This window comes from Ranitomeya variabilis, chromosome 1 (genome assembly GCF_051348905.1).
Source record: "Ranitomeya variabilis isolate aRanVar5 chromosome 1, aRanVar5.hap1, whole genome shotgun sequence".
Taxonomy (NCBI): domain Eukaryota; kingdom Metazoa; phylum Chordata; class Amphibia; order Anura; family Dendrobatidae; genus Ranitomeya; species Ranitomeya variabilis.
The window spans coordinates 320,226,489-320,248,670 of NC_135232.1; the positions used below are offsets into that span (position 1 = coordinate 320,226,489).

Here is a 22,182-nt window from a genome sequence, read left to right on the forward strand (position 1 = left end):
GGCGGACACGTCGCACAAAAAAGTTACATGTAGCTTTTTTTGTGCCGACGGTCCGCCAAAGCACGACGCATCCGTCGCACGACAGGTGCGACATGTGGCAATCCGTCGCAATGCGTCGCTAATGCAAGCCAATGGAGAAAAAACACATCCTGCAAGCACTTTTGCAGGATGCGTTTTTTCTCCAACGACGCATTGCGACGGAAGCCAAAAAACGCTAGTGTGAAAGTAGCCTAACCCTAGCTCTAACCCTAACCCTAAATTTAGCCCCAACCCTAACCCTAACTCTAACCCTAACCCTAACTCTAACCCTAACCCTAACTCTAACCCTAACCCTAACCCTAACTCTAACCCTAACCCTAAGCCTAACTCTAACCCTAACCCTAACCCTAACCCTAATTTTAGCCCCAACTCGTCTCTCCTGCCGGCCGGCAGATGGCAGCAGATGGCGGGCGCACTGCCCATGCGCCCGCCATTAGGAAAAAGCCGGCTGGCAGGAGAAGACAGAAGAGGACCCAGGGACACCGGGTGAGTATGTTAGGGTCCCCGAATCCCCCTATTTCTCTGTCCTCTGATGTGCGATCACATCAGAGGACAGAGAATTACAGATCGCTTTTTTTTTTTTTTTTTTTGCGGTCGCCGGTAAACTGTTAATTACCGGCGATCGCAAAACAGGAGTCGGTGCAAACCGACCCCGATCATGTTCTTTGGGGTCTCGGCTACCCCCGGCAGCCGAGACCCCAAAGATCTTCCTGGTGCCGGGCGGCGGGCGTACTGCGCGTGTGCCCGCCATTTTTTCCCGGAAAAAAGATGGCGGCGCCCATCGGAAGCCATGAGGAGCACCGGGGGAGGTAGGTGAGTATTGGGGGGCTATTGGGGGCCATCGGGGACCCTATTTCTCTGTCCTCCGATGTGCGATCACATCGGAGGACAGAGAAATTAAATGGCAAATCGCGTTTTGTTTTTTTTTGTTGCGACCGCCGGTAAACGGTTAATTACCGGCGATCGCAACTCGGGGGTCGGTAAAACCCCCCCGAATCATGTTCTCTGGGGTCTTGGCTACCCTCGGCAACCGAGACCCCAGAGAAAATCCGACTCTGGGGGGCGCTATACACTTTTTCCACAGTGCCGTTAATTAACGGCGCTGTGGTTTAAGTACCCTTAGCGGCCGCCGTTAAAAGGCGTATCGGCGGTCGTTAAGGGGTTAAAAGCAAAAATCCTGTTGCTCCTTCCTTTCTGCACAGCTATCTTGTTTGTTTGTCCACACCTTCGTGTGCAGCAGTCCTTTTTATTGCTGCCTGCCATACTTTTCTGAGATTATTGTAGGGAGATAGTAATTGTAGTACAGTCCCCTTTTTTTTTTTTGTTATATATCTTCCAGCCACTTTCTGCCCTTGACAATGTGCAGTGTAAAACAGTGGGCCTTTTTTCTGCACTGTCCCACACATAAAAAGGGAGATTTATATTGCCAATGAGTGCATCTGCGCCAGTCCTGTCTGTGGTATCTCTGCCAGTAATTTTCTGCCACAGAAACTGTGGTGTAATACAGTGGGCCTGATTTATTCACTAGTCTCCCCCCCCCCCAAAAAAAGGGAGATTTATATTGCCAATCAGTGCATCTGCGCCAGTCCTGTCTGTGGTATCTCTGCCAGTCTTTTACTGCCACAGAAAGTATACTGTAATACAGTGGGCCTGATTTATTCACTATTCTTCCACACATAAAAAGGGAGATTAATATTGCCAATCAGTGCATCAGCGCCAGTCCTGTCTGTGGTATCTCTGTCAGTCATTTTCTGCCATAGAAACTGTGGTGTAATACAGTTGGCCTGATTTATTCACTAGTCTCCCAAAGAGAGAAAAAAAAAAGGGAGATTTATATTGCCAATCAGTGCATCTCCGCCAGTCCTGTCTGTGGTATCTCTGCCTCAGAATGTATACTATAATACAGTGGGCCTGATTTATTCACTAGTCTCCCACACATAAAAAGGGAGATTAATATTGCCAATCAGTGCTTCTGCGCCAGTCCTGTTTGTGGTATCTCTGCCAGTCTTTTTCTGCCACAGAAAGTATACTGTAATACAGTGGGCCTGATTTATTCACTATTCTCCCACTCATAAAAAAGGGAGATTAATATTGCCAATCAGTGCATCTGTGCCAGTCCTGTCTGTGGTATCTCTGCCAGTCTTTTTCTGCCACAATAAGTATGCTGTAATACAGTGGGCCTGATTTATTCACTATTCTCCCACACATAAAAAGGGAGATTAATATTGCCAATCAGTGCATCTGCGCCAGTCCTATCTGTGGTATCTGTCAGTCATTTTCTGCCATAGAAACTGTGGTGTAATACAGTTGGCCTGATTTATTCACTAGTCTCCCAAAAAGAAAAAAAAAATTGAGATTTATATTGCCAATCAGTGCTTCTGCGCCAGTCCTGTCTGTGGTATCTCTGCCAGTCTTTTTCTGCCACAGAAAGTATACTGTACTACAGTGGGCCTGATTTATTCACTATTCTCCCACACATAAAAAGGGAGATTAATATTGCCAATCAGTACATCTGCTCCAGTCCTGTCTGTGGTATCTCTGCCAGTCTTTTTCTGCCACAGAAAGTATACTGTACTACAGTGGGCCTGATTTATTCACTATTCTCCCACACATAAAAAGGGAGATTAATATTGCCAATCAGTGCATCTGCGCCAGTCCTGTCTGTGGTATCTCTGCCAGTCATTTTCTGCCACAGAAAGTATACTGTAATACAGTGGGCCTGATTTTTTCAGCACTCACCCACACATAAAAAGGGAGATTTATATTCACAAGTTAACGTACACCTTCTACCTTGTTTTTCAGTAATATATAATGGTTGTTAGTTTGGTTAAATTTTCACAAGAATGAGGAAGGCTGGTGGAAGAGGTCGTGGCCGTGGGCGGTCATTGCCAGCTGGTTATGCTGATGGTGGTGGTGCTGGTGGAGCATCGGGTGGTAGAGGGAAAATCAAAATAGCACCTAAGTCTCGAGTTGTTGAGCCAGCGTCATCGTCCGGCTACACAAGGCCTCGAACGCTACCTTTTCTGGGACTAGGAAAACCGCTGTTAAAGCCGGAGCAGCAGGAAAAAGTTTTGGCTTTCCTTGCTGACTCTGCCTCCAGCTCTTTCGCCTCCTCTTCGGATAGTTCAAAATTGAAAAGTAGCCAGTCATCGGTGGATGCTCCCGGTCAGGAACAAGTTGCTTCCTTGTGTCCTTCCCCCAGAACAACAGTGAAGGATGCGTCAGGCGACACAACCGGTTACTCCATAGAGCTCTTTACACATACCATGCCTGGGTTAGAAAGAGAAATAGTTAACAGCCCACTAGAAGATGATTCGGACATGGAGTGCACTGATGCACAGCCACAGCTAGATTGTTATGCTGTTCCATTGACTCACATCACTACATTGCCCTCGCAGTGTACTGAGCCAGAAACTGACCCCGATGAGACTATGGTGCCCCATCCCGAACGCTATAGCACCTTACACGGTGACACAGAGGAAGGTGCACAGAACATTGAAGAGGAGGTGATAGATGACCCAGTTGTTGATCCAGATTGGCAGCCATTGGGGGAAGAGGGTGCTGCTGGCAGTAGCTCAGAAGCGAAGGCGGAGGATCCGCAGCAGCCATGTACATCACATTTGCTTTCATCTGGCAGGCCCGTCTCTGCCCAAAAAAGTTTGGCAAAACCAAAACCTGTTTTAGGACAGCGTGGCCATCCGGTGAAAGTAACACAGCGTGTAATGCCTGAAAAGGTATTCCATAGTAGGAAGAGTTTAGTGTGGCAATTTTTTAACCAAGATCCGAATGATGAGTGCAAAGTTATCTGTAAGAAATGTTCAAAAACATTTAGCAGAGGGAAGAATCCCAACAATTTAAATTCAACGTGCATGCTCAGACATGTAACCAGCATGCACTTGTAAGCCTGGAATAACTCCCAAACGTTCCCTACCGTAGGTGCACCTGCTCAGAATCCAGGTAGTCAGCAACGCTACATCGCTTCCCTCACTTTAAGCCCACCGGTTAGAACAACAACAGCAGCAAATGTGGAGGTGTCCTCGCTAGGGCAAAGCAGGCAGGGAATCACAAGTTTATTGGTAGGAAACACTGCATGTAGGCCTACATCGAGAATACCATCACCAAACCTCTCTCAATCCGCCATGTTCACCACCACCACCACTACTAGTTCCACCATGTGCACCTCGCCAGTCCAGCTCACCCTACAAGAGACTCTCATTAGGAAAAGAAAGTACTCACCCTCTCACAGGGTTTGAACGCCCACATTGCTAGACTTATATCGTTAGAGAAGATGCCCTACCGGTTGGTTGAAAGCGAAGCTTTCAAAGCCTTGATGGCCTACGCAGTACCACGCTATGATCTACCCAGTCAACACTTCTTTTTGAGAAAAGCCATTCCAGCCCTCTACCAGCATGTCAAAGACTGCATTCTCCATGTAATGAGGCAATCAGTCAGTAAAAAGGTGCACCTCACAACAGATGCATGGACCAGTAGGCATGGCCAGGGACGTTACATGTCCATCATGGCACACTGGGTTAATGTGGTGGATGCAGGGTCCACAGGGGACAGCCACAGTGGGACAGTTCTGCCTAGCCCACGGTCTAGGAAACAGTTGGCTGTAGGCATTCGCCACCCCTCCTCCTTCTTCTCCTCTTCCATCCGAAGCGAAAGCTCATCCACAGAGGGCAGTCGCACGACCACTCCATCTGCAGCTGCCAGTGTTGCACACGAGGTGTCCCATTATGGAACAGCTAGTGGTAAGCGTCAGCAGGCTGTGTTGGAAATGAAGTGCTTGGGTGACAACAGACACACCGCGGAAGTTCTGGCTGAGTTCTTGCAGTAAGAAACTCAGTCATGGCTGGGCAGTGTACATCTTGAGGCAGGCAAGGTAGTCAGTGATAACGGGAGGAATTTTATGGCTGCCATAGCCATTTCAGTACTGAAACACATACCTTGCCTGGCTCACACGTTGAACCTGGTGGTGCAGTGCTTTCTGAAAAATTATCCGGGTTACCAGCCCTGCTCCTGAAGGTGCGACAACTTTGCTCTCACATCCGTCGTTCGCCCGTACACTCCAACCGTATGCAGAACCATCAGCGATCATTGAAGCTTCCCCAGCACCGCCTAATAATCGACGTTGCAACAAGGTGGAACTCCACACTGCACATGCTTCAGAGGCTGTGTGAACAGAGGCGTGCTTTAATGTTTTTGTGGGAGGATACACATACAGGGGCAGGCAGTTGGATGGCAGACATGGAGTTGTCAGGTGTGCAGCGATCGAAGCTACAAGACCTCTGTCAAGTCCAGTGTTTTGAGGAATGCACACGGCTGGTCAGTGCAGATGACGCCATCATAAGCATGAGCATCCCACTAATGTGTCTGCTGATGCAAAGTTTGACACACATAAAGGAGCAGGCATCTGCAGCCGAGGAGGAGGGAAGCCTTGATGACAGTCAGCCATTGTCTGCTCAGGGACCGCTCCTGGACGAGGTGGCGGACGAAGAGGAGGAGGAGGATGATGGGGATGATTATTTATGGGAGGAGGAAGCTTCTCAGGGGGCAATAGAAACTGTTGGCATTGCAAGGTCAGGTACAGGTTTTTTGCGGGAGACAAGTGATGTTGAATTGCCAGAAAGTGCTCCTCAACCCAGCACAAGCATTGATTTGACACCTGGAACATTGGCCCACATGGCTGATTATGCCTTGCGTATCCTAAAAAGGGACCCCCGCATTATCAAAATGATGACCGATGACGATTACTGGTTGGCCTGCCTCCTGGATCCACGCTATAAAGGGAAATTGCAAAATATCATGCCACATGAGAACCTTGAGCAAATATTGGCTACCAAATAAGCAACTCTTGTAGACCATTTGGTTCAGGCATTCCCAGCACACAGCGGCAGTGATGGTTCTCTCACGAGCTGCAGGGGGCAACATGCAAGAGGTGTTAGAGGTGCACAAATCAGAAGTGGCGTTGGACAGAGGGGTTTTATGACCAGCTTGTGGAGTGATTTCGCAATGACCGCAGACATGACAGGTACTGCTGCATTGATTCAAAGTGACAGGAGACAACACTTGTGCAGTATGGTTACTAACTATTTTTCCTCCCTTATCGATGTTCTCCCTCACACGTCATTCCCCTTTGGTTACTGGGCATCTTAAATAGACACCTGGCCTGAATTGGCAGAATATGCATTACAGGAGCTCGCTTGCCCAGCTGCTAGTGTGCTATCTGAAAGAGTATTCAGTGCTGCTGGTTCAATACTGACCGAAAAAAGGACTCGTCTGGCTACCCAAAATGTTGATGATCTAACCTTCATTAAAATGAACCAATCATGGATTTCTAATTATTTTGCCCCACCTTCCCCTGCTGACACGTAGCTTTCCTGTAAAAAGGTTTTGCTTTTGGACTCCTCTTAATGACTGATCCAATTCCTCCATTTGCAGCTGCTGTATGTCCACCATAGGCCATTTTAACACCTCCCTAACTGGCCTGACTCCCCCCACGGGGCCATGGTCACCACTTTGTGCAAGCACCCATGCGAGTGCCGTTTGCCTGGACAGGTGGGTGTGCCCACTTTTGGGTGACGGCACTGGCACAGGGTCCCTCATAGTACAATTACGTGTCTCTGGCGGTGGTGGTGCACACCCAACGTCAGACACACCGTCATAACATGAGGGGCCCTGGGCCAGTACCGCCGCCCACGAGAGAGTGTCCCCCCAGCTCAAACAGTGCTCTACCACATGCCAAATTAACTCTCACAGCTCCACCACTGTTCTGTCTGTGCTGTTAAATCCTTCAATGGCACTGCCATGAAAAATGTGTTGAAATGATAGATGATAGTAAAAATATACAGGGGACCTGTCCTCCATTTAGACCAGTTAATACTCTGCGGCAACTACCACTGTCTGCTACTCAGCAGAGGAGCCCACCCCTGTAACTAGCTATGCCACCTGTTTATTTGTGAACAATTTTTTTCCCGACATTAACCTCACTTCATTATTTTCGCCTACTAACTGTGTCAGACACGTCAGACACTCCTTACAGTTGTCCTCCACTGAACAACGCCACCTGTGTACCCCTGTAACCAATTTAAAACTGCCTAGAGCCTTCTTTTTAATGTTAGGCCTACTAAGAGTGCCCCACTCCTTGCAATCGCCATCTGCTGAGCAAACCAATGCTGTCTGTGTACCCCTGTAACCAATTTAAAACTGCCTAGAGCCTTCTTTTTTATGTTAGGCCTTCTAAGTGTGCCCCACTCCTTGCAATCGCCATCCGCTGATCAAACCAATGCTGCCTGTGTACCCCTGTAACCAATTTAAAACTGCATAGAGACAACTTTTTTAATTTACGCATACTACCTGTGTCTGTCTGCGCCACTCAATACCGCTGTCCTCCACTGAAAAAAGCTGAGCTTCAATCTTCAGGCTTTCGGCCTAAAGGAATTTTTACACTGCATTTGGCCTACTAGTTTGGTTGGGCCCTAGTAACGGTGCCTGCTGCTCCTTGGTGTTCTCCTCCACTGAATATAGCTGAGCTTAAATCTTCAGGCTTTTGGCCTATAAGAATTTTTAAACTGCATTTGGCCTACTAGTTTGGTTGGGCCCTAGTAACGGTGTCTGCCGCTCCTTGGTGTTCTCCTCCACTGAATATAGCTGAGCTTCAATCTTCAGGCTTTCGGCCTATATCAGATATTAACCTGCATTTGGCCTACTAGTTTGGTTGAGCCCTAGTAACGGTGTCTGCTGCTCCTTCGTGTTCTCCTCCACTGAATATAGCTGAGCTTCAATCTTCAGGCTTTCGGCCTATATCAGATATTAACCTGCATTTGGCCTGCTTGGTGTTCTCCTCCACTGAACAAAGCAGTGCCGCCTGTTTAGTCCTGTTACCAATTTTGAACTGCATTTAGCCTACTTTATTCATTGGGACTATATCTGTGTTTCCTCCTCATCCAGCCCATTGCCCAGCCAGTGCTAGATGAGTCTGCTGGTACATTGACCCAGACCACTACATTCCCCTTGCACTCTACACAGCCAGAATCTGACCCTGCTGAAAGTCTGGTTCCCCTTCCTGCATACTATACCACCTTACACGGGGACAAAGAGGAAGGTGCAGATGAAAGTGCAGGTTCCTTCATGAGGTGGGGGGCATACTCGTTGGTGACGTCACTGGCACAGGGCCCCTCATAGTACGCAAAAGTGTCTCTGCTGGTGGGAGGTTCCCCCACCGTCAAACACACCGCCGTACTTTGAGGGGCCCTGTGCCAGTGCCAATGCGAATGAGTGGGCCCCCCCTGCTTGCTCGAGATCACAGCACTTGCAAAGTTGAAATACTTACCTATCCCGGCTCCACCGCCATGACGTAGTCCGCGTTTCCTGGGCCCACAAAAAACTTGAGCCAGCCCTACCCCCCTCCCCACAACTTTAGCCAAATGACCCCCAATTTTCAATGCCTAACTATTATTATAAGGTAAATTAAGATTCACAAGCTTAAGTGACAAGAATTGATGTTTTTGACATTAAAATGGGCACTGTAAGTGTTTTCCTGTCCTCCACTCACTGCCGAATTTGATTCCCCATTGACTTGCATTGGGTTTCGTGTTTCGGTCGATCACCAACTTTTCGTGATAATCGGCCGATTTCACTCGACCCCACTTTTCACAAAGTCGGGTTTCACGAAACCCGACTCGATCCTAAAAAAGCAAAAGTCGCTCATCCCTACTTATCAGTAAAGATATTGCTGCTTGGCTTCCTTTTGGCTTCCTGCTTACCATGGAGTTATGCGCTCTAGATTCATTGACAGTTCGGACTGGCATTGTTGAACTTTTGACTCTGCAGCATCAGACGAGCCCAATGGCACTGAAGCTAACTTCATGTATAGATAAAGGTGCAAGCGCTGAGCTCCTTTCATGGGCGAACAACCATAACTGATAGACTGCAGATGGGGCCAGTAACCTAAGCAGTGAGCTGCCTGCAATAGAATTAAAAATCCCTCCATTCTTAAGAATGGAGTGGGTTTTAATGAGAAGTGAATTGCAAATTTGCTTGTATTTTAAGGACTTTGCGATTCTATCTTTTAAAGAACTGAACCTTTAATATTTACATGTAAATCTACTCAAGCATGGACTCACCCAATGTTCAGTGGGATCTTTCATTAAAACTTTTAGTCGTATTTCAAGCATAGCTGTGTAATTTGTTTTTTTATCATTTAAATCAATCCTTTCTCCATTGGGGCTCACAATCTAAATTAATTTATTTTATCATTTTTTTTTTTATGGGGAAGACCAAAACTCACAAACAAGATCATGCCGTCAAATAATCATCTGTGATAGAAATTCATGTCAAAATTGTAAACCTTGAGTAGTTTATCTTTTATTTGTCTCCTAAGCTCTGCATAGCATTGCAAATAATAGAAAATGAGTTGATTGTGTTGTTAAACCAGAGATTGCAGCAATAAAAAAGGGCTGTGTAGCTGTGTAACTTCTGTGACAGCTATCGTAGCTCTCCAGTTGGGCCTCACCAACAACTAGAGGGCACCTCATTGGTATGATCACCTCACAGTTTGACTAGCACTTCCCTAGTGCTTCAAGTTAAAGTGCTAAACCCTGTACATACTGCCCACTTTACAATCCAAAAGTAAACCTGTCATCAAGATTTTATACACCTTACTTAGGAAAGATATGTAAAGATTCTGTAATACTGACTAAATCCTTGAGTATAGAAATCTATTTTGCTGTTTTGGAGAAAGCCATCATTGAAATCTTATGTAGATGGGTCAGAAGTTCAGTGGGGTGGGATAATGCACTTGCCTCACTCCTTATTCCTAGCCTGCTACCAGCCTCCTGTCTCTACATGATAATTCACTCTTCTTTCAATTACTTGTTTTTCTTAGCAATATATTCACCCAGCATCATCATTGCCTGGGACATCAAATGTAAAAATTGATAGTATGGCTCCATCACCAAAACAATGACAGTGCTTGCATGAGATCTTGATAGGAAAATCTGGTAATTCAAAGAAGAATGTCCTGTGAATTAAGGACAAAAGGCAGGCACCAGGTGGGAAATAGGGTGAGAGGAAAGAATGGATTTATTGAGCATTACATTGCCTTTACATGCATGCCATTAGTTTGGGGGTATATAATCTGATGACAGGTTTGCTTTTATGCTTTTTTTTCACTGCTACCAATAAGATCCTATGTTGATAGGAGGGAGAGGAGGAGGGTGGAGCGCTGCCTTTCACTCCTCCTCCCATCTATATGGAATTGAATCTGTAGCAACTGCCATCTCTTATCTCAGGAATTGGGAAAGTCTGTCTTCACTGAATACAGATTTTATCTCAGAATTGAGAATTTTGACAATGACTGATCATTTCTGTCAGAGATAAAAGCAAATCCCTGTGATATGATATATTACAAAGCTGCTTATTTTCATGTGGGCTGTTGATCTATGCAATAAAAATTAAAATGACGGTTACTCTTAGTTACGCTCTCTGCATTATAATCTGTGTCTATCGCTAGAACATTCAATTCATTCAGTGTATTTGCAAGACATCTTCCTTCTTGGCTTGCTAACCCTAAGTTCGCTGCATGCTCAGTTATTAGACAAGTAAGTATTTTGACCATATTATCTTTTTTTTGCATATTTTCCACCTCAAAGCTGTACAAAATTGATTGCTTACTAGATGAGGCAGATCAGATTATGTGTATTTATGTAATGAGGTAGGGTGTAGACTAAGGAAATCAAAACCCAATTTGCAGTTTTATTAGGCAGATTGTTTTCCTCAAACAAAATAGTAAAAAAAAGATATTTTACTGATTCTAAAAAAAAAAAAAAAGTTAACAGTCTTACAGACAGATGCAGCACTCTTAGGCTATGTGCACACGTTGCGGATTAGGCTTAGGAATTTCTGGTGCGGATTCTGCATCTCTTGCCAGAAAATGCAGGTGCGTTTTTGTAGCAGATTTGCTGTGGATTTTTTGCAGATTTAATGCATTTTTTACCCCTGCGGATTTCTATAATGGAATGGGTACAAAAATGCTGCAGATCCGCAAAAAAGAAGTGACATGCTACTTCTTTTAATCCGCAGCATTTCCACACAGAATTTTCCGCACCATTAGCACAGCATTATTTTACCATTGACTTACATTGTACTGTAAATCACTTGTGGATCTGCAGCATTTCTGCACCGCAAAAAAAAGCTTCGGATCCACAGGAAATCCGCAGTGTGTGCATATACCCTTGATGTTGGGGTGTAATTAAAGAACCATCAAATGTTTTGTTGCAAATAGTTAACGGGTTTGCAAAAAGAGAATTTGATTAAAAAAGTCCCGCATTAACTGCCAGGAAGGGACCAGGAAGTCATTATCCTCCAGTGCTGTCATATTCCAGAACTGCAACCTCACTGGAGTGCCCAGATTGAGATATGAGCGGACCCATGGATGTTCGAGTTCGACCGAGCTGTAATTCAAAGTTCGATTCGGGTACCAGAACTCTACCCGAACTTGAACCCGAGCCCAATATAAGTCAATGGGGACCTGAACTTTGGTGCTGTAAAAGGGCTGTAAAATTTTGTAGTAAGGGCTGAGGAGGAGGTGGAGGAGGTTGTGGCAGTGTAGGTGGAAGAGGCAGAGGAGTAGGTAGCCAACTTTTTTTGTGGTTTATTTTTAATTTGGAGAACCCCTAAAACATTGAGGATGGCAAATAGAATGAACAAAGTGCGGTGGAGTATAATGCGATGTGCACATGTTGAGTCTTTGATGAGCATTTTACATCAGTATTTGTTAGCCAAAACCAGGATTTGGTAAAAATGCAGAAGTGGTACATGTGTTTCTATTATACTTTTCCTCTGACTGTTCCATTCTTGGTTTTGACTTAAAAATACTGAGGTAAAAATCTCACCAAATACTCCTAACAATGGCTGGGTGCGGCTGGAATATTTATTTATTCAGCCAAAGGTATGGACAAGTCCTGTGAGATCTACGCCTGGTTCATTTTAATGAATGTGAGCTTTCCCACGATGTCTGTGGACAGACAGACGCACCTGTCTTTGATCACACCCCCTGCTGTGCAAAACACATGTTCTGACAGTACATTTGCCGCAGGTGTAAAGGGCAAGCTCAGGTCATGTGTCCAATTTGGAGACCCAGAAGTTAAATAAGGCCATCTTCCTGAATGGAGACCTTCAAGTCCAAAAAAGTAACTGATGTAAAAGAAAAAGTATGTCAAGACAATGTTAAACTCATTCCGATTTAATTCCTGTTGAAACTGAAAACACTCCTGTTCAGTACCGGTCCATGTGAAGAAGACATCATCAATGAACCTGTGCCACTGTTGAACATGTTTTCTAAAGGAGTCGGATTTGTAGACAAAAGATTCTTCCCACCAGCCCAAAAATATGTTAGCCAGGGCTTGCACACAGCGTGCGCCCATTGCCACTCCCGATATCTCTCGGTAAAAGGAATGGTCAAAGAGAAAATCATTATGCTGCAAAATAAATTTCAAAAGATCAATCAAAAAAGAAGCCTGAAGACGATCGATAGTACTCCATCTCCTAAGGAAGTGACCCACTGCCTCCAAACCATCATGATGGCCGATATTCGAGTACAAAGACTCAACATCACAAGTTATTACCAGTAAGGTTCGTCTTTCCAGAGAAACATTTCTGCAAATGTGAATTAAATGAGCCGAGTCCCTGATGTGGGAGGGTAAGGCAGTGGCAATGGGTTGTACGTAGAAATCAATGTAAACAAGGCTCCCTATACTTGACACAATGGGGCATCCAGGTGGTATCACAGGTTCTTTGTGAACTTTAGGAAGCAGATTAAAGGTGGAAATGACTGGAAACTTAACCCGGAGATATTGTTTGGTACTGTTGTTAATAATACCATAGTGAAAAGCCTGACCCAATAACGAATTTAATTTATTTGAAAATATTTCCATTAGGTCTGAAGGTAATTTAACATAGAATTTCTTATTGATAAGCTGTTTCAGAGCTTCCTCAATATAAAGATGTACAGGCCACAAAACCACGTTCCCTCCCTCATCTGCCTCCTTAATAATAAAATCTTGATTATTTTTAAGTGAGATAAGTGCCCTTCTCTCAATGGGTGTAAGATTGTCAGAGACCCCCGAGAGGGATGGAAGTGCACAATGTCCCTCTTGGTCAGTTCAAAGAAAAATTTTATTGTGGGGAAAAAGGTAAAAATAAGGTGAAGCCAATGATTTATTTTATTGATTTATAAAATCCTACATTGTGTGCCCTCATTCTCCTGTAGGAGGTCAAGAAGATCCTGAAGAGCCTGTGTTTCTTCCATCCACAAGTTGTACATTCCAAAGGGCCAGGGGGCATAGCCAGGATTCGTTACTTTCTTCCAACAAACGTTCCAAGGACAAATTTGTCCGTTTCATCTCGGACTATAGCAACCAATGGAGTCAGGTGAGAAATATTCTTACGACCCACTGGGACATACTTACTATGGATGATCAAACTTCGCCTCTTGTAGCCCCTCCTCCCCTCATGACTGCTAAGAGGGCCCTCAATTTGGGGGATATTTTGACAAGGAGCCACTTTACACGTCCTTCCATCAGACTGAATCGGGGTACGGGCTTGAGGGGTCTTTCTCTTGTGGGGATTGCAGTGTCTGTCCCTATGTTCCTGTCACTAAGGATTTCTTTACCAATCCCACTGACCAGAAAATTTATCATTTAAGGTCATATTTTAACTGCAAGACCACTAATATAATTTATGCTATCATTGCCCCTTCATTTACTTGTTATTTATTGTATTTTGCTTGTTATATAGTTTTTTTTCATCTTTCCTTATGCGCAATGTGTTCATGTGTAATGTGTGATTTATATGTGCACATTTACATTATATATTTTCATTTAATTTATTTTTATGAACCATAGCTCTTTTTTTCTACATGTTTTTCCTTTTTCCATTTTGTTTGTTCATATTTATTTTTCCCGTTTTTCCACTTATATTTCTCATTTTCTTTGCTTATAATTTATTTATTTATTTTTATTCCCTAGCATACTGTTCAGTACCACCCAACATGGTGAGTCTCATTATACGTATCCCTTTATCATAAGGACTGCTGGCACATAGGCACTTTCAATTGTGTTTTTTTTCTCCCCTGGGCCCATATTTCTTTTTGCGCTTTCTATTGGCAGATTTTTGCATATGGTGGTAAAAACCCAGTATATGTTACATGGATCCCCTTATTATAGGGGCTGTTAGTACATAGACACTTTTAAATGGCCACCCTTTGCACACATATATATATATATATATATATATATATATATATATATATACAGTGGGGCAAAAAAGTATTTAGTCAGTCAGCAATAGTGCAAGTTCAACCACTTAAAAAGATGAGAGGCGTCTGTAATTTACATCATAGGTAGACCTCAACTATGGGAGACAAACTGTGAAAAAAAAATCCAGAAAATCACATTGTCTGTTTTTTTATCATTTTATTTGCATATTATGGTGGAAAATAAGTATTTGGTCAGAAACAAAATTTCATCTCAATACTTTGTAATATATCCTTTGTTGGCAATGACAGAGGTCAAACGTTTTCTGTAAGTCTTCACAAGGTTGCCACACACTGTTGTTGGTATGTTGGCCCATTCCTCCATGCAGATCTCCTCTAGAGCAGTGATGTTTTTGGCTTTTCGCTTGGCAACACGGACTTTCAACTCCCTCCAAAGGTTTTCTATAGGGTTGAGATCTGGAGACTGGCTAGGCCACTCCAGGACCTTGAAATGCTTCTTACGAAGCCACTCCTTCGTTGCCCTGGCGGTGTGCTTTGGATCATTGTCATGTTGAAAGACCCAGCCACGTTTCATCTTCAATGCCCTTGCTGATGGAAGGAGGTTTGAACTCAAAATCTCACGAAACATGGCCCCATTCATTCTTTCATGTACCCGGATCAGTCGTCCTGGCTCCTTTGCAGAGAAACAGCCCCAAAGCATGATGTTTCCACCACCATGCTTTACAGTAGGTATGGTGTTTGATGGATGCAACTCAGTATTCTTTTTCCTTCAAACACGACAAGTTGTGTTTCTACCAAACAGTTCCAGTTTGGTTTCATCAGACCATAGGACATTCTCCCAAAACTCCTCTGGAGCATCCAAATGCTCTCTAGCAAACTTCAGACGGGCCCGGACATGTACTGGCTTAAGCAGTGGGACACGTCTGGCACTGCAGGATCTGAGTCCATGGTGGCGTAGTGTGTTACTTATGGTAGGCCTTGTTACATTGGTCCCAGCTCTCTGCAGTTCATTCACTAGGTCCCCCCGCGTGGTTCTGGGATTTTTGCTCACCGTTCTTGTGATCATTCTGACCCCACGGGGTGGGATTTTGCGTGGAGCCCCAGATCGAGGGAGATTATCAGTGGTCTTGTATGTCTTCCATTTTCTAATTATTGCTCCCACTGTTGATTTCTTCACTCCAAGCTGGTTGGCTATTGCAGATTCAGTCTTCCCAGCCTGGTGCAGGGCTACAATTTTGTTTCTGGTGTCCTTTGACAGCTCTTTGGTCTTCACCATAGTGGAGTTTGGAGTCAGACTGTTTGAGGGTGTACACAGGTGTCTTTTTATACTGATAACAAGTTTAAACCTGTGCCATTACTACAGGTAATGAGTGGAGGAAAGAGGAGACTCTTAAAGAAGAAGTTACAGGTCTGTGAGAGCCAGAAATCTTGAAATTTTGTTTCTGACCAAATACTTATTTTCCACCATAATATGCAAATAAAATGATAAAAAAAACAGACAATGTGATTTTCTGGATTTTTTTTTCTCAGTTTGTCTCCCATAGTTGAGGTCTACCTATGATGTAAATTACAGACGCCTCTCATCTTTTTAAGTGGTGGAACTTGCACTATTGCTGACTGACTAAATACTTTTTTGCCCCACTGTATATATATATATATATATATATATATATATATATATATATATATATATATATATATATAGATATATATATATATATATAGATATATATATATATATATATATATATATTATGTTCTGCTCTCTAATAGCATAATTCGCCTCATGGTATAGGCGCCAGTCTACTAGCAAATATGGGCCCTCTGATCAATGGTCTCTGCCCCCCCCCCTTCTTTTAATGCTGCGCTCTCTATCAGTAGAAGTTACCTCATGACACAGGCGACAGCTCACTGGCAAGTACTGTCTCTTTAACCAGTTTTTATGGCTCCTTTGCGCCTGCGCACTTGATATTTCTATATTCCTCCCACATGTAAGGGTTTTTTTCTCTCTGCGCATGCATCTATCCTGGCCAGGATAGTTTTTTGGCTTTTGACAGCTCTGCTCTCTACACACCAGCCACATGTTATGCCTTATTGCTCCACTATTTAATTTTGGTTGATCCCCTTCCCCAGCACACTTTCCCTGACAAAGCTGCTGGTTGCAGCGATATGCATGGGGCTCCCCACATCGCCTCGGTCCCTTGACTATTGACTCCTGGACTTCATGCCCTGACTCCCATTTCACTGATTCATCTGGTAAATCGGATGGCTGTTTCATCCTGGATGTCCTCCTTTTTTTTTTTCTCTGTTCCCCTCTCTTTTTGCAATTGTCTTCAGCGTTCCTCCATTTCTTAACTGCTCACTTTTCTACTTGCTAAGAGGGGCTTATATTTCTATATCAGGATTTATTGTGATCTTGCATTAAGTTCCTTTTTCTTCTGTCTCCCTGGGGATGCCCGGTGTGAGATTTCATGTGATTTAAGATTTATTGGCATTGATACTGTTTTCCAGGGCTAATAACCTATGTGTGCACACATATATATGCTGCACTTTGCCTTAACATTCTATTGTTATATATCATAGTCATATCGGACTTTTGGTGATGAGTTTTGTCTTTTAATGGTTTTATTACGTCTACTAATAAATATTGCACATATTTTTTTTTAGGTCGCCACTGGCCCATTAAGAGTTTGCACGTTCTGAACCAATGTCTCTTACGACACCTCACTAGCTCCTGCTGGTACTGCCACGGCTCCTGCTGCAGTCACACACCACCAGCACCTCCGTGTGCTTATCACAAGCTGCTGGGGAACCTCTTGCTGCAACTGCAGCTACTCTCCACAAGGCTCTGCACCGCAGACTTCGTGGACCCGCTGATTCACAGCAAGACGCTTGTCAGCTTCGTGGACCCGCCGATCCACCGCAAGACACTTGTCAGCTTCGTAACCCCGCTGAGTTACAGCCAGACGCTTGCAATCTTTGTGGACCCGCCAACCACAGCAATTACGTCCACATGTGCTTTCTGGACCATTGTCTGCAGTCTCGCACCAAATGTGGTGAAACACTACCTGAGTGGGTTGGGGGACACTCGCTTGGCACAGGATTTAAGCACCGAGGCACCATTTCTCCACTTGTCAGTCTATTTGGATTATTAAATATCATAAACCACATAATATACAGTCTATTTCTTTACATTCATGAACTTATCATGAACACCAGTCTGTTCATGCAGCAGATACACTTCTCTGCCATGTATTACAGTCCGCTTGTCCAGGGTTACCTTTCAGGAGCTCCGGCTCCACACACTGACTTCTGCCAGTTTCTGTTTCACAGGGAAAGCTGCCTCACTGGGATCACCATCCTTGTGACCAGGGCACCTCAGATAGTCCAGACCCACAGTAGGAACTGTAGCTTCCCCAACACAGAAGCTGTCATAGGATCTGTAGATGCAGCCTCTCCATGCGCTTTCAGGAAGTCCAGTCACAGGCACTTCCAACACACAGGCCATCAGTCCATGGTCTTACCAAGTGCTTGCAGGATTCCAGTCCATCCCAGGACAATCCAACACCCTGACCATTCCAGGACTCACACTCTGATCAGGTGCTTGCAGGACTCCAGTCCATCCCAGGACAATCCAACACCCTAAGCATTCAGGTCCACAGTCTTTTTAAGTGCTTCCAGGATGTCTCCACTCCCAGGAGACTCCAACACAGACCCGACCTTGCAATCAGTTCATGGTCTCACCAGGTGCTTGCAGGACTCCAGTCTACTCCAGGACAATCCAACACCATGACCATTCCAGGACTCTCACTCTCACCAGGTGCTTGCAGGACTCCAGTCCATCCCAGGAGAATCCAACACCCTGAGCATTCAGGTCCACAGTCTTTCTAAGTCATTCCAGGACGTCTCCACTCCCAGGAGACTCCAACAAAGACCCGTCCAGGTCCACGGTCTCTAGGTGCTTCCAGGAAGCCTCTGTTCAGAGGAGCTTCCAACACCTGACCATCCAGGACCTTGCACATGGACCAAACAGATCCATACACTCTTCACCCATGTGACCCACACCTTGATCACATTATGTAGCTGTAACCACTCCACTACATGGGAGTGTGTGTGTGGCTAGTTTGACCCGCCCATCTTTCATAACTAGCCCTGTCAGCCTCCCTAGACTATACAAGCAACACATTTATTTGTGGGACTACAGGTCCCAGAACATCCTTACTTCAGACCGACAGTGCAGAGTATCTTCCTCTGTGACACACATACCGGCCATTTGCAACTCTGCCAGTCACTAATTCACAATCATTATGTCTCCAGATGCATCCTGAAGTGCACACACAGCGCCCCCTGGCTGTAACGTAGGTTACCGCACCACATACCCTCTCCCTCTGTTCAAACTTACGGGGTTGAACATATCACATAAACCATGGGTCCCGATCCTGTGTACCCATGTCACCTTGCCCTACAAGTCAACAGGAACGTCTAAGTCGGCTTTGGGCATCATTCAGCATCACACCTTTAGTCACCTCTGCCAAGTCCCAGAGTTGGTCAGACCCACACTTCTGTCTGGTCATACATTCTGGGTGTAACGTGGGTCACCGCACCACAATATATATATATATATATATATATATATATATATATATATATATATATATATATATATATATATACACACACAGCTGAAAACAATAGAGGGAGCACTAAAACACCGCATCCTAGATATCGCTGCATGAAATATTCCAGTTGCAAATCTGTATGCTATACATAGTGGAATGCAATGAGAACAAACATAAAAATTATCAATATAAATCACAACTAATATCCCATGGAGGTGTGCAGTTGGAATGATACTCAAAATCAAAGTGAAAAATTAAATTACAGGCTGATCCAACCTCAGTGGAAATGCCTCAAGACAAGGAAATGATCCCCAGTTACTGTGTAATGAATAATAATTTGCAACTGGAGTATATCATTCAGTGAATATACTGCATATAATAGGAAACCAATTGGTGACTTAGAAGGTCTGATTAACTCTTTCTTTAGACTGTCTGTTATTTAACCTTTCACAAATTGGAGGAGACCAATATTTGGATCAAGATCTATGAGGCTATGGCATGGGATGCCTTTATTTTCACCTTTTAGCCCCTGTGCAGCAGTACTGTGGTGCTGACTAGGTTGAGCAGTGAATTCGCTTGGTCAGAACCAGGAGGGCAGACAAAGTATAAAGTCTTTCAAATTTTAGAGTGACCAAATAAATCTGTTTTTTTTCTTATTTTAATTACAGATATTGGAATTATCCACAAAGATAGGCAGTAAAGGAAATGGATCGAGATCAGAACAAGAAACATATAGACAAAACAGAAGCTGAGAAATAGCAACAAACCGAAGAAAGAGCTAACTATATCTGGGAGCTTTGGTAGGGTGTGGTGATGTCCAATAGGCAAAAAAATGGGGCTGATTACTCCAGCCCGACAGCACATGCACTCATATTGCCAGATTGCCTAATCTCAGTGGCTGGACAAAGCCTGTGTTTTTCAGAGCTTCTGGCCCTGATGTATTCTCCATCACCAGTGCTATCTGTAAGATGAATATGGTGGTGCCTGGTGACAGAAGTAGATATCACAAGAGCAATTCCTGGACAAGTTATTATGACAATTATATATTTTTACAAGCTTCTGACTTTCATAATAGGTCCAATTGTATAGGTTCTAATGGTTGTCTTCATTATTCAACAAAGAAAACTGCATCTGTCAAAATGTGTATAATTAGAGTGTGCATTTTTCCTCATTTTTTCAAGTTGTACATAATGTTTCAATTAGTTTAATACTGTAAAATACACTTTACTGTTGGCAGGAAAATCATCACCAAACATTTATAACTAGTGTTGAGCGATACCGTCCGATACTTGAAAGTATCGGTATCGGATAGTATCGGCCGATACCCGAAAAGTATTGGATATCGCCGATACCGATACCCGATACCCATACAAGTCAATGGGACACCAAGTATCGGAAGGTATCCTGATGGTTCCCAGGGTCTGAAGGAGAGGAAACTCTCCTTCAGGCCCTGGGATCCATATCAATGTGTAAAATAAAGAATTAAAATAAAAAATAGGGATATACTCACCTCTCCGGCTGCCCCTGGACTTTACTGCCGTAACCGGGAGCCGTTGTTCCTAAGAATGCGCGCTTGAAGGACCTTAGATGACGTCGCAGCTTCTGATTGGTCGCGTGAGCGGTCGCGTGACCGCTACGCGACCAATCAGAAGCCGCGACATCATCTAAGGTATTTCAAGTGCTTGAAATACCTTAGATGATGTCACGGCTTGTGATTGGTCACGTAGCGGTCACGCGACCGCTACGCGACCAATCAGAAGCCGTGACGTCATCTAAGGTCCTTCAAGCGCCCATTCTTAGGAACAACGGCTCCCGGTTACGGCGGTAAAGTCCAGGGGCCGCCGGAGAGGTGAGCATATCCCTATTTTTTATTTTAATTCTTTATTTTACACATTGATATTAATCCCGATACCGATTCCCGATACCACAAAAGTATCGGAACTCGGTATCGGAATTCCGATACCGCAAGTATTGGCCGATACCCGATACTTGCGGTATCGGAATGCTCAACACCATTTATAACATTCTTTTCTTTAGGAGCAGTACAAGGGCTTCTTTAACTTCCTTGTTACGTAGGCTGTAAATAAATGGGTTGACAAGTGGAGTGAAGACAGTATAGAACAATGCCATCACTTTGTTTAGAGATCCTTGACTAGCCGTGGGCTTAATGTACATTGCAAACATTGTGGAATAGAAAGTAGTAACCACTATAAGATGTGAAGCGCAGGTAGAAGCCGCTTTCTGCTTTCCTGTAACAGATGGAATTCTTAGAATTGTCTGTAGAATATACCCATAGGACATCATAGTAAGTAAAAGTGAGCTAAGGATGACGGATGACGCACAAATTATAACGGTCAGTTCTTTAAAGTAAGGGTCAGAGCAAGACAATTTTAGTAAAGGAGCAGCTTCACAAAAGAAATGATTGATAACATTGGCATGGCAAAAATGTAGCTGTGATATTTTGATAATTGGAAATGACGTAGTCAGGAAGCCAAGGACCCAGGTTGCAGTTGCAAGAATAGAGCAAACCCTATGACTCATGATGCTTGTGTAGCGCAGAGGGTAACACACCGCCAAAAATCGATCAAAGGACATTACTGCAAGTAGAATGGTCTCTGTGGCTCCAAGGAAAGTGACGAAGAAAAGCTGAGCCATGCAGCCAGAAATGGAAATGCTTTTTCTCTTTCTTGGGATATCGACTATCATTTTAGGAACCGTTACTGAAATGTAACCTAATTCCAAAAAGGATAAATTGCCAAGAAAGTAATACATGGGTTTGTGAAGTTGCTGGCCAAACCATATTATGACAATAAGAGATATATTTACAGTAAGTGTTGTGACGTAAATTAACAAGAAAAACACGTACAAAACTTTCTGAAATTCTTGAACACTAGAAAATCCCAGAAAAATAAATTCTTTCACATCAGTCTGGTTTGCCATTGATTAATAAATTGTATTTTCCCTGAGTATTAAAACTATACAAAAACAATTTTAATATATCCTACAGTTGACATATCACCAAATGCAAAGCTGGCAAGTAGCTTTAAATGATCAGAATATTTTAACGGGCTGGACTTTGGTGTAAAATTCATGTTACCTGTCAAATGCAGGTACTTTTATTTAACATGATCTCATAAATGTTTCTCACTGTCCTTAGATAAGAAAATGCATATGTGCAAAACAAATTGAAAATCTGTGTTAAACAAAAGACAAGGAATATAATAATACATGAAGGCTTGATGATTT

The 22,182-nt window shown here is 43.8% G+C and overlaps 1 protein-coding gene across 1 annotated transcript; it reads right to left on the minus strand.

Moving 5' to 3' along the window:
* Nucleotides 1-16,246: 16,246 nt before the first annotated feature.
* On the minus strand, nt 16,247-21,876 carry LOC143795008 (olfactory receptor 6B1-like). The gene is made up of 3 exons (XM_077280990.1): nt 20,983-21,876; nt 17,036-17,054; nt 16,247-16,266 (listed from the first exon to the last, which is right to left on the minus strand). The coding sequence occupies exons 1-3, from the start codon at nt 21,874-21,876 to the stop codon at nt 16,247-16,249; spliced, it is 933 nt and encodes a 310-aa protein (XP_077137105.1).
* Between the last annotated feature and the right edge of the window lie 306 nt (nt 21,877-22,182).